The sequence below is a fragment of the Macrobrachium rosenbergii genome, chromosome 19 (assembly GCF_040412425.1).
Source record: "Macrobrachium rosenbergii isolate ZJJX-2024 chromosome 19, ASM4041242v1, whole genome shotgun sequence".
Lineage (NCBI taxonomy): Eukaryota > Metazoa > Arthropoda > Malacostraca > Decapoda > Palaemonidae > Macrobrachium > Macrobrachium rosenbergii.
The window spans coordinates 26,753,771-26,765,820 of NC_089759.1; the positions used below are offsets into that span (position 1 = coordinate 26,753,771).

At 37.7% G+C, this 12,050-nt stretch overlaps 2 protein-coding genes across 4 annotated transcripts in view; both read left to right on the top strand.

Annotated features, from left to right (window-relative positions):
- Nucleotides 1–3,342, top strand: part of LOC136848763 (trypsin-1-like) — a 38,314-nt gene extending 34,972 nt beyond the window's left edge. For both annotated transcript variants that reach the window (XM_067121354.1, XM_067121355.1), the window contains 3 exons: nucleotides 3–205; nucleotides 693–753; nucleotides 2,801–3,342. In XM_067121354.1, coding sequence (XP_066977455.1) covers nucleotides 3–205; nucleotides 693–753; nucleotides 2,801–2,922 — 386 coding nt within the window. In that variant the 3' untranslated portion in view covers nucleotides 2,923–3,342. The remainder of the gene's footprint in view (nucleotides 1–2; nucleotides 206–692; nucleotides 754–2,800) is intronic.
- Nucleotides 3,343–5,333: 1,991 nt separating this feature from the next.
- Nucleotides 5,334–12,050, top strand: part of LOC136848767 (jouberin-like) — a 33,510-nt gene continuing 26,793 nt past the window's right edge. Inside the window, exons 1-2 of one of the 2 annotated variants that reach the window (XM_067121357.1) lie at nucleotides 5,334–5,535; nucleotides 10,097–10,276. In XM_067121357.1, the coding sequence (XP_066977458.1) occupies nucleotides 10,097–10,276 (180 nt within the window). In that variant the 5' untranslated portion in view covers nucleotides 5,334–5,535. The remainder of the gene's footprint in view (nucleotides 5,536–10,096; nucleotides 10,277–12,050) is intronic. The other variant, XM_067121358.1, reaches the window with a different exon arrangement.

Here is a 12,050-nt window from a genome sequence, read left to right on the forward strand (position 1 = left end):
AGAAAAGTCTTACATCGGTCAGTTCGGCATTGTTCCTGGGTGGGGTCGTCAGTCCGAAGACGGCGAGTCCAGCGACGTCGTTCGGGAGGTGCGAGTTCCCATCATCAGCAACGAGGAGTGCAGGAACAAGAAGTACAAACCTCACGAAATTAAAGACTCCATGATGTGTGCCGGCTACGATGCTGGGAAGATTGATGCCTGTCAGGTAACGAATTAACAAACCGCCGTTTTTATTCTGTAAAAGTTAATTTTGATTTTATGGGAGATGAAAAGGCTTTTGAAATTTGTTATCGGTAAAATGACAAAATTAAACTGGATTTTGAAGTTATAGCAAGTTGTCAATTTCTTGACGATGAAATGTCATCCCACTTGGTAACGGGTGTTAATTTAGTTTATAAAGCGAAAGAAGTTGCAGCCCTCTAGCCTCAGCAGTTTTTATCTTATTCAAATTAAGTTTAAAATTAGTCGTAATCGTGCGTCAGGCAACGATATAAGGCATGCCACCACCGGTCTGTGGTTAAAGTTCATGGGCCGTGGCTCATACAGCATTATACCCAGACCGCCGAAAGATAGATCTGTTTTCGGTATCCTTGATTATACGCTGTACAGAAAACTCGATTGCACCGAAGAAACTTCGGCGCATTTATTTACTTGTTTTATATTTAATCTGGTTCCGTCATTTCTTACAACAGGGAGACAGTGGCGGCCCTCTTTTGCATGAAAGGCCCGAAGGAAATCAAATCGACCTTATTGGTAAGTAATGGAAGAGATAATTCTCTTATTTGACTTAATTGGAATTTATAGCTAAACACTCTCCAGTGACGTTTCATAAAGACAATATCAAAACTCTGACCATAAATCTGAAGTTGGAAAATTAGACTTGCTTTTACCAAATGACCCCTCGATGCTTTCAAATGGTGTCTACAGTGGAACGAGTTAACAAAAAGAAATGTTTGTTTTCTGGTCGAATTCAAGAATCCACAGCTGAACCACTGTCCTTTTTAAAATAATTCTTGCAAATATACCTTATTTAAATCAACATGGTTCGATAAATCATTCCTAAATAAGAAACAGAATTACTGGGAAAATCATTTTCCTAAATAAGAACTGAATTACTGGGCCCTAAAGTTTTATTTATAGGTGTAAAAACTGTAATTCTAATCTACCATTTGATGGGTTTACTACTCAGACTGTATACATAATGACATAATGACTGTGAATATATTGATGTTGTTTCCTGAATATAAAGGATATTAAGTAAAGGCTGGGAAATTCGAGAAAAGAGGGTAAACAACAAACCCATGATAAATTTATAAGATCTGAAACTGATTGCAGGCTTTTTTATTTTGTCTTTTTTCTCATTGGAGAGTAATCATGTAAAGAAACAGACATTTTCTATCACTTTGGGAGGCAAAAATCATTCAGGCTATAGACCCTACATGAGCAGTGTCAATGATATTGATAGACTTTGAGATCTATATGCCTTTTTTCTATGAAAATTGTTTTTTTTTTCAACTTTTAATGTTATTATAATGCATACTGTAAACTGTTAATCAAGATATATGACATTATAAAAAAAAATTTACCTTGAATAAATTTCAGAAAATGTTTCACTGCTACATTAATCTATATGACTCTGTACCTACATTTTGTAACTGAACATTACTTGCACCAAATTATCCAAGAACGCTGCATGTCATAGGAAGACTGACCAATCCACTGACTGAAACTTCTGAAAGGACATTGACTTAGAACTAACCCTGCTCACACCAGCTACAGACAGCACCACCTGCTTGACAAATAACGACTTACGCGTATCTTCGTCAGAGCGGTCACTTGAGGGCGTCAGCCTTTGGAAGAAGGATGACTGTCGACGCAAGGGTAATCGCCTCATTCATTTTGAAACAGTGTCAATATCTTTGCACTGGTAAGCTTGTATCTTATTGTTTGAAAACAGTTATTATTATTATTGTTCAAACCGTGCAAACATTCAGTGGTCTAGGCCAAGAATACATAGTACAGTGAAACAGAATAAATAAACAAGGTCCCAACAAACAATATATGACCGCCTCACTACCCGTAATAATCCCTCATGCTAATTTAGCTAATCCCTTCCCAATAGTTTTCCTCACAACACTCAACTTTAATTCCTGGTACTCACAGTATAATTTGTTATATTTTTTTATTTTGTACTTTTTGGATGTTTATTTATTCAGGTTTTTAATTATCTCAACACCGTCATCTTTTGGTGACTTTCATGATGATTATATGACGTAATGAGTGTCTCGACAAACTCTTTTAGTTGTTATCATAATGATCATAGGATCTTATGGCATACTTCATCACTGCATCAACATCTTTTTGTATTTTTGTGGCATATTTTATAACCACATCAGCAACATCTTTCACTAGAAACCGGATTATAACACCACCTATAAAACTGACTAGTTGACAACATTTTGCAGGCATAGACAAGATTACAACGAACTAACTAAACTATTTCATTTAATGTAGTAAAGATAAGAACAAAACTCTTGTACGTGAAAGTTATTTTATACAATTTTATATAGAAGACGCATGATATGGAGCTGCCCAGGATATATCATTTGAAAAAGTATAGTAGATATGACACTAAAACATAATGTTGAGTAGGTTTTTGTGAGATTTACACCAGAATCTAATACAGAAGACTGAGGTAAGGGCTAGTGCTATCTAATGCTACCTAAAGTTACTAGCAATTTAGCTTAGAATGATTAGGCTGATTATATATTTAGTCTATATCTCTATATTTTGATTGCAGGAATTGTCTCCTGGGGCCAAGGATGCGCCAGAGCCGGCTACCCTGGAGTGTACACCCGAATCCAGAGCTACAGAGAATTCATAGACTCCAAAGTTTCCTCTGGCTGCTTCTGCCCCTTTTAAAAAGCGGTGGAGATCGGCATCGTTTGTAGCCTCAACCTCTGCAACTGTTCCCAGCGTAACGGGAACGTTGAGGGTAGAGAAATAAACATTCGGATGTGATTTCAGCCAATTCCTCAGGATGTTGGGGGCATTTACGAGTGACGTGCGTTTCAAGATGTTTAGCGATGATCAGATACGAAATGTTCTTTACTGACTTTTCCCTTCACCTAACTTTGCATTTCAGCTACACTTGCACTTTTTTCCCCTCGGTTACCGAAGCAATAAAGTCATCTGTGTGACTATTAATTTAATGTACTTACACTTGCAGTTTAGGATTAATAGCTTGTGAGGTCATTATGTGTACATAGTAATTTATTTATTTTCCTTTTACTAATGCAGCACTATATGTATCAATAATTATGCTTGATGAATAAAAGAAAACTGAATTCGTCTAGGTTTTATTTCCTTTGTACCTGAAATATTGGCGTAATACTCAATAGAGATATGCTAACGACTCTATGAAGTAGAAAGGAAAGCAACCTCTATATTTTAAACAGCCCAGATTTTCTAATTAAACCATCGGAAATCTGGATATGAAATTAACAAAAAAAAAATCTCAGAGCATGGTCAAAATAAGAAAAATTTTGAATGATGATATTTCCTAGAAACGGTTGTTTCGATATCAGAAGCATGATGCTCGAAATTCTATTTAAAAAAATCCATATGACGAATGCTGTAACTGGATACCATGGGGCGGTAAAATGAACGTAATCAGTGTCAAGGTTCTTTGTGACGAGGAAGCACAAAGAAATGACCGAGCAGTAGTGGTAATTTTATATACATCCAAGATATAAGCCTGTATTCTGCTATTAGTAACGTGTGAATCTTACCTAATCTAAGCATAAATCTGATATTCCAACAGTTTTCACGAAGGAGAATTACCAAGAGTAAAGAATACTGACTACGACAAAGGGCTTGCATTCAAGTTTAGCTGTCTTAAGTTACCAGAAAATAAGTCTAAAACAGTTAAGCGTGTCTTTTCAGCCATGTTCATTGTAATTCACACAAGATGAACTCTTGTCATTTTGGAGGGAGCCGAGACATGATAGGTATGTGAGTGTGAAGTATTAAATTGATTCAGTGTCTTGGTATTAAAAACGTACCCAGTACGTTTTAAACAAGTCATCCGATCGGCGAGGTCAGTTAGCCTTGGTTAGGTAAGTATTTTTATTATGAAATTAACCGAGAAGTATTTGATGCATTTCTCAAAGCATATGCAAAACGATGTTACTGATGATTAACTACGCGAGAGGAAAAAATCAAAATGCGTATTGCAAACAATTTAAGAGTGGTAACATGGCAAATCAGTGGTGACGTTAATTTCATTCCATCAATGAAATGAGCTGCTCAGAAACACGAGTCTGTGAATCCAGTCGACATAATATCTCGAAATACTAAACAAACTATTACTCATACAATTAATCTTGTTAACTGGTGCTTTATAAGCTTAGTTTATTCCATGCCATACCATCAGTAATGCAAAACACTCGTTTTAAAGACCACGGACTCATTTGTCAAGTCTTGAATATCAAATTGCAGTGTGTTCCTGATAATTGTGAGTTGCCCTTAGAACTAAAATTTCTCCATAGGTCTCGTATGAAAAGCAAGATAAGATTATTGGATATTATTGTTTTAGATTACACAGCCGAAAAATACAATGAAGTTTGAATTTGATTTGATTATTTCATCCTCCAACATCCTAACGTAGGATCTACTCCATAAAACTTTAATAACAAGTAGTGAGACCTAAAGAAATATCTTCAGGTCTTGGCTCTCTTGAGTAATCCAGATGTCGTTTCGTTGCTATCAAATTAGGATGACTTTAAGTGTTAGTTTTCTTGGATAACTGGGTAACAGACTCTATTGTTTCCCACCGTAAAAATAGCAGTTTCAACATTGATATTAACTGGTAAAGATCAAGGTCTAAAGTTTTCATTAGCCTCAGGTCAAACTGCTCGATTTCTCTCAATAGAGTTTACAGATATTATTACGAATAGTATGTATATATATATATATATATATATATATATATATATATATATATATATATATATATATATATATATATACTGTATATATATATATATATATATATATATATATATATATATATATATATATATATATATATATATATATATATATATATATATATATATATATATATATATATATATATATATATATATATATATATATATATATATATATATATATATATATATATATTGTTGTAGGCTAATTACTGGAAATGCTCCAGGGTATTTCGTGTTCATTATATGCATAAACAAATTAAAAAGGCAGGAAAATGGAAAAACTGACTGGTATACTGTACATGACTGAATTAGCATTTGACATGTTTACGTCGAATTGTTTACATATAAATGGTTACCATGGCAACGTTGACGGACCGCGGAGAGATTGAGCCGAGGCTCTGGCCTGACACTTTTTGGCTAAATGAAGACCACTAAATGCAGAATATCTATTAATAACTCCAAATATAGATGCAATTAAAGTTAATTCGTGCTTATTAAGTGAAATGGATGGCAAAGCTACGACTAATTTGCATTAAAGGTACAGTAAACATCGCTAACCGGTAATCCTAGACTCCATACCTTGGCTCAACCAAGGCTAGGCCGTACATCCTAGACTAGGCTAGTTTTCTGTTTATCTCTATAAGCGAAATAAGATAATGTTAAGGACAGTGCCACGCAGATAACATCTTTTTTAAGTTTTATGTGATGCCATGCCACCAGTAGGCTAAAGTCTACTGTTGTGCATTTAGCTAAAGTCATTAACGGAGGACTCTCCTAGATTGTTATGTAGCCTAGCCACAATTTAGTTAATAGGATTAATTAGTTAAGGATCATCGTGCCATCACCTTGTTGTTTTTTTTTGTAGCCTAGCAATTCCAATTGGTCTGCGGGAAGGCAGCATTTATTATGTAAATTTTACATAGCCCGGAACCTAAAATTATTTGCATCATTCTTTATTGTTGTCACTGTTAGCCTAATCTTGTTAGTTTGAATAGCTTTTTTCTACTCCACTTCATCACAAATGCAAAGGTTATTAGCCAAGTCTGCAGTTTACCAATTATAGCCAATTTGGTCCTTGTTTACATGACGGTAGCCTATGGTACCCTGTTTAGAGTTGAGTCATATGTAAATGCTGTTTAGTGTACTGCCATATGTGTACCACTTTTAGCATGAATAACATTTGACAACTGATTTTGATTATGGCTTTTATGCTATTGCTGTAATCAAAATTCTGTGTTGTTCAAACTTAACATAGAGTGGCACAAATATATCTAAATGGGAGACTCCGCTATCCCCCAGCCTAACCCTAGATGAAGTGTCAAATATGGCAACACACATCAACAAGAAAAAGTTGTCATTACTGCATGATATCAGTATGCGTATCTTAGTAAACTTTTCATCTCCTTTAGATGTGCTACAGAAGAAAAATGGTATGAAAAAAGTTGTTTAGGTTGAAAAGCTGAAAAAGAAGTAACAAATATCGTCAGTAATTCTAGGTTCTCTGTAAAATAATATCCTCCATCCTTCCTATTTAAACAAAGGTACCAATCTTCGACTGCAAATGAGTGGACATGTGCAACTTTAGTCTTGCCACCAGTACTGGCTAAGCATCTTTGTATGAACTTGGTAGTTAAGATGCCAAAAAATAGAAGACAATATGCTAATTTGCCTCTCTGCACCTTAAATGTTGGGTGTTATCCTAGTTATGATCACCAGGGCTATCCTCAGGTACTATAACCTAACTTAGGATAAGTTACAGTACAGTAGATTCTTTCAAAGGTTCAGTCAATCACCTTTACATTCATGTGTCAATGAAACTTGTCAAGGGCTCTGCAAATTCTTATGGCGCTGTTAATTTTACATACTCTCTCACTTGTTATCTACTTAACACTTGGTAGGGGCTGTCCTTCTTAACCATCCTGAGAATCTGTGATCTTAGCTTGGAGGCTCGACAGTCCAGTATTAGGCTACGTGGTTTTGAACTCGGTTAAAGGACTGAAGAAATGTGTACTGTAGCCAGTATAGGAAAATGATTCTGGGTCGTTTGCTTATTTTAACATATTACAGTCCGGGATAATCAGGTTTTTATGACTTCAGTAGAAAGTACATTCTGATATAATTTTTAAAACAGATACTGTAATTTATTTTTTGTATTCAAACAATTTTCTTAGTAGAGAATGAGAGAGTCACCTTAACCAGTGTAGTTTTCCATAGATGATGCTTCTATACTTGAATATCAGGCTGCAAACCCACATGAGAATGTAGGGTCGTTCAGTTTGCTCTGTGCTACGAGTACTATTTCAGTAGGTCTAAACTGGAAGGAGAGATTTCTGTTAGCCTTGCAGAAAAAGCCTTTATATGAAGACAGCCTGGATAAAGTATGTTATATTCTTATGCCTAGAGCTTTTGATGAATTTGTGAACAGTACCTGATCTCTTAATTGCTCTTCAGAAGACAAAAAGCTGTTCTTGGGTAGGTTATTAGAAATAGCTTTGCCAAAAACTTAGTGAATGTGTGAGTTAAAATTTATTCAAGATCGTTGCAACAATCTATAAACATAAGTAGGCTAAAGGGCAACGTAAGTTGAAAGAATCACACCCTGAGAGGATAGCATATGTTTATATATAAAGTACAGTATATTTTACAGTACTGACAGAATACAGTGAATGTAACCATTACCTGCTCATATTGCAGTTACAAAGTGGCCTGCCAAAATAGTGAATGTCCACAGAGATACCTGGAGTTACACAAAATTATTGGAAAAAGAAAGTGAAGAAGTGAAGAATACCACTACGGAAATATATAACAGGAAATTTTTACACGAAAGGTGAAGCATAAGACTATCAAGGCAGTAGTGGGTTAGATTTAAGTATGCCAGTGTTTCCATTTTCTTAGACTGCCATGTTGCATTCAAGATTGTTGTCAAATGCTCTACCATATTGTAATTCATATTTGTTCCCACAAGAATACAAACCATTGACTTTGATTTAGAAGTATTCCTCAGCGCCAGGTGAAATCGGTTGTGGAAACTTGGTGGTAGGTGGATGGGTAAGGGAGAGGGAATGCCCCACTCACCTGCCATCAGCCATGGTTAAGTGAAGACATCTTGCTGTGCTCTGGCTGACCATCAAGGTGAAACTCCTTTCATCTTTTTAGTTTTCTGTAAAAGAAAACTACTGAGATGGCTTTGTCTGTTCATCCGCACTTTTTCTGTCCGCCCTCAGATCTTAAAAGCTACTGAGGCTAGAGGGCTGCAAATTGGTATGTTGATTATCCACCCTCCAATCATCAAACATACCAAATTGCAGCCCTCTAGCCTCAGTAATATTTATTTTATTTAAGGTTAACCATGGATTGTGCATCTGGCAGCGCTTTCCGGAGGCATTGCTGATGCACCTTCACTTGACCGCATCTGGGGAGCAACCGAGCACTGCCTGGTGTTCAATATGGATTTGAACAATAAAAGTGAACAATGAAAGATGTGAAGGACATAAGAGAGGATTAGGCCAATTTATGCACTTGGTGTTAGTGTGACCAGTTTTGTTGTTCTGCTTTGGTGCTAGTAGTGTGCAGGCTGGTCTCCTTTGCAGTGAAGTTCAGAAGCAGTGACGGAAGGCCAAAAGGTGTCCACCAGTATTTTTGCTTGGTGTTCCAAGCAACCCATCTTTCACTGCTGTTTCTGCTAAGGAACTCAGCACTGTTGAGCTTCATGTAATGATCATCATGCTTGATAACCCAGCAGTTATTAAGTATAGGCCATGCTCCTCTGATGGTGCTTCCTACCTAGACACATTCTGCTACTGTAGCTGAGTTGATTCAAATTTGTGGATGGGTAAGGTGAAGAAACACAAATATATATCCTCTGCTTCCTCTTCCTTGTCTTTTTTCTGCCTCTTCTTCCTTTTGTGGAAAGAAGAAATCTTGGAAGTCCTCTGATAAGAAGTTGTCTGACTTCAAGTGAGCACCTTCCCTCTTCTGGGGTTGGTAAAGTCATTTGCTCTCTTGCTGTTGTGACTTCTACCATAGGTTGAGTTGATACTATGTTCTGTTAGTGTGCTTGTGAAGCAGCATCTCCCCATTTACTTCCAAATCACAAGGACTGTCCAAGACTCTGCCTGTTGGTACTTTTACTGAGTTCTGCAGAGAAAAGTCAGCACTACTTTCTCCCTTAGCATGTGTATGATCCTTGGATCATGCTCATGCAGACAGAAAGACAGAAGGGTCATGTGTGACAGGTCACCACATGAAGGTACTGTTTGGCACCATGTCAATCCTTCAGTATGTGCATGATCATATTAACCTTAGGTAGTCCCAGTGTGTGCATACATGATCCCTGGGTCGTGCGTGTTGATGTGTGGAAGGTTGCTGCTCTGTGTTACTACTGATTGTTGTGGCAAGCCACATGCATGTGATTGTGCAGACTCTTGTGGTGTTCCTTGTTTTTCCAAGACTCCTGATGTTCTTGTGCTTGATATTGCACATGAGCACTCATCTGTAGCTTCTGCTAGTTTGGTTTTGACAAATATATGTCTTTGGGATTGGTGACCAAAGTTTAGAGTAATTGTGAGTCAACTTATATTCATTTTCATATGATAGTGTTTGAGAATATGGACCACGATTGTGAGGGTTGGTTTTGAAATGAATTCTTTTAGCTGCCTTTTGTTTTATGTACTTTCTGCCAGAATTACTGTCTAGTCTAGGTCTTCATATATGCCCTTCATTTATGATTTTCAGGGACTTGCCAGTGGTCTTTGTCATATTACTTCTGTATCTAGTACTTTTCTGACTAACTGCTCATAATCTAACATGTGAAAATTACTTGATAGGTCCAATCATTGCCAACTGCTTCAGATCTTGATTTATATATCTTTCCTTAGTTTTTGTCAGTTTTGAAGAGCCTGTGTCTAGAATTAAATGAAAGTATACTCTTAGAACTGAGTATTTCTAGTTCAAGTGGTGACAGAAGCTATATTAGAGTGCATCAGAACAATATCTTGAATAGTGTATGGATGTAATGCCTTACCTAATTACATGCAAGTACATGGAGTAATTTAGTTTTGTAATTTTATTTCTATTAACCTCATTTTAATCTTTGGCAGATGACACTGGAAGAACTAGAACCTCTTGCTGAGAAGGCTGAGATTGGAATAAGAAATCCTAGTAAAGGGAGCAATAGTAAAGGGAGCAAGGGAACTGGGGATCAAAACAAATCTGATGCTCTGAGCTCTCTTATGACAGCTGCACTGCAGAAGCATGTGGCAAAAAAGAAGCAAAAAAAGGTACTGTATATGTAATCAGCTTATGGAAGATTTTGTTGCATGAGAATGGGAGTACTGTACTTTAAAAGTTAACAGGAGTTAAACATTTGCTGCTGTTTAAATTCATGACAACATCCAATTATTTGCAATAAATTCCCAAGATTAATTTCTGTTCTAAAATTACATTGACAAAGTAGAAGGAATATTAGTTAAAGAGCTAGGAAGGAAATTAGCCTTCAAAATATTAAAATGTACTTTTTACATAAGTAACTTACCAAGTAATTACATTGCTATTAGTTCCTACTTTTTGCGGCAGCTTAAGTTTTAAAAATTTCCCGGTAGCTCTCATATTGTTTTGGTGTAGGTAACAGACTCCACCCATTTTTGGGGAAGAATAGGTACAACCGGCTTAGGTATTCAGTTTGTTCCTGCTTCTCGTTGACTGAACATTGGTCGCTGGGTAGCTTTTGTTCTGATTTGTTTTCACTGGTTGTTTGCGGACATCGCCGAATTTGGTGAAGTACATTGTAGTTTTTGGTAGCTCTAATCAGCTTTTTTCCTTAATTGTGACTGGATATGTCAGACTCGAGTGCTCATAGTATTGGGTATAGCAGCAAGGAGTGCAAGATGAGGCTGACATCTGCTAAGTATGACACTCATGCTATCTGCACTTCTTGCAGAGGGCAAAATTGTTCTCTTGACATTAACTGTGATGAGTGTAAGGAGTGGAATCAGGGGAAATGGAAGACTTTAAATTCTCATTTACGAGACTTCAAAGAGACAGAGAGAGAGAGAAAGGCGGCTGCTAAAGCCGAGGTTAGGTTGCAGCATTCTCCACAAGTGTCAGTCCTTTCGAGTCCTATGACAGCTTTTTCTTCTATTCCAAGTCCTCTATCTCTACTGTAACTCCTTTACCTGGCTCTCCTACCTTCTGAGCCCAATGCCTTAGCCAACCTTGAAGCCCGAGTAGATAAGAAGTTTAGCGTTATGGTAGATATTGTAACCCAATTGGGCACTTCCGTTAAGATCTTGATGAATCAGTTGAGTGCAAAAAGTTAGTGCAAGTGTCCTGTCAGTGGAGGGGGTGGCTACTCATCCTGCTGATGCTCCTAAACCTAGGTCCCTGTCAAACTCCCTTAAACCTGAGAGGAGGCAAACCGAACGTCCAAGGGAGGTGGTGGGGTTTGCCAATGGGTAGTTGCCCCCTCAGTCAAGCCTGTTGCCAGTCCCAGGTATGACAGACAGCCACTGGAAAGGCCTCTTATGGATCTCCTAAACTCGGTCCCTGTCAGGCTCCCCTAAACCTGGGAGGAGGCATACTGTCAGTTCATGGGAGTCCATAGGGGTTTTTGCCTCTAGATTGTTACTCCTCAGTCAATCCTGCTGTCTGCAGGTTTCGATGGACAGCCATTGAAAGGCTTCCGAGTATATGTGCACGCCATATCGGCGAGGGAACCTGATTGCGACATGGGCAGGAGGTGCAATCATACCGTTGTAAAAGTCAGCTGTTCCTGAGTGCAATCCTCTGCTTATGTGTAAGCGTTCCAGAGATCTAGGACAGATTTCTGAACCTTTTTTTGGCTTCTGGGACCAGGAAGACGTCCCAGTGTTTCCTGAGTTGTTTGTACCACAACTCTCGTTTAAGAAGAGCGTCGATCGGCCAGTATCAACCAAGTGCCCGGTGGGATGTGTTCATTGTCGGCCAAGCACCCAGTGAGGGGAGGTAGCATTATGGCTGATCGCATGCCTGGTACCAGCCATTCGGCTGGCATCAAGCGGCCAGTTGGTGATACTG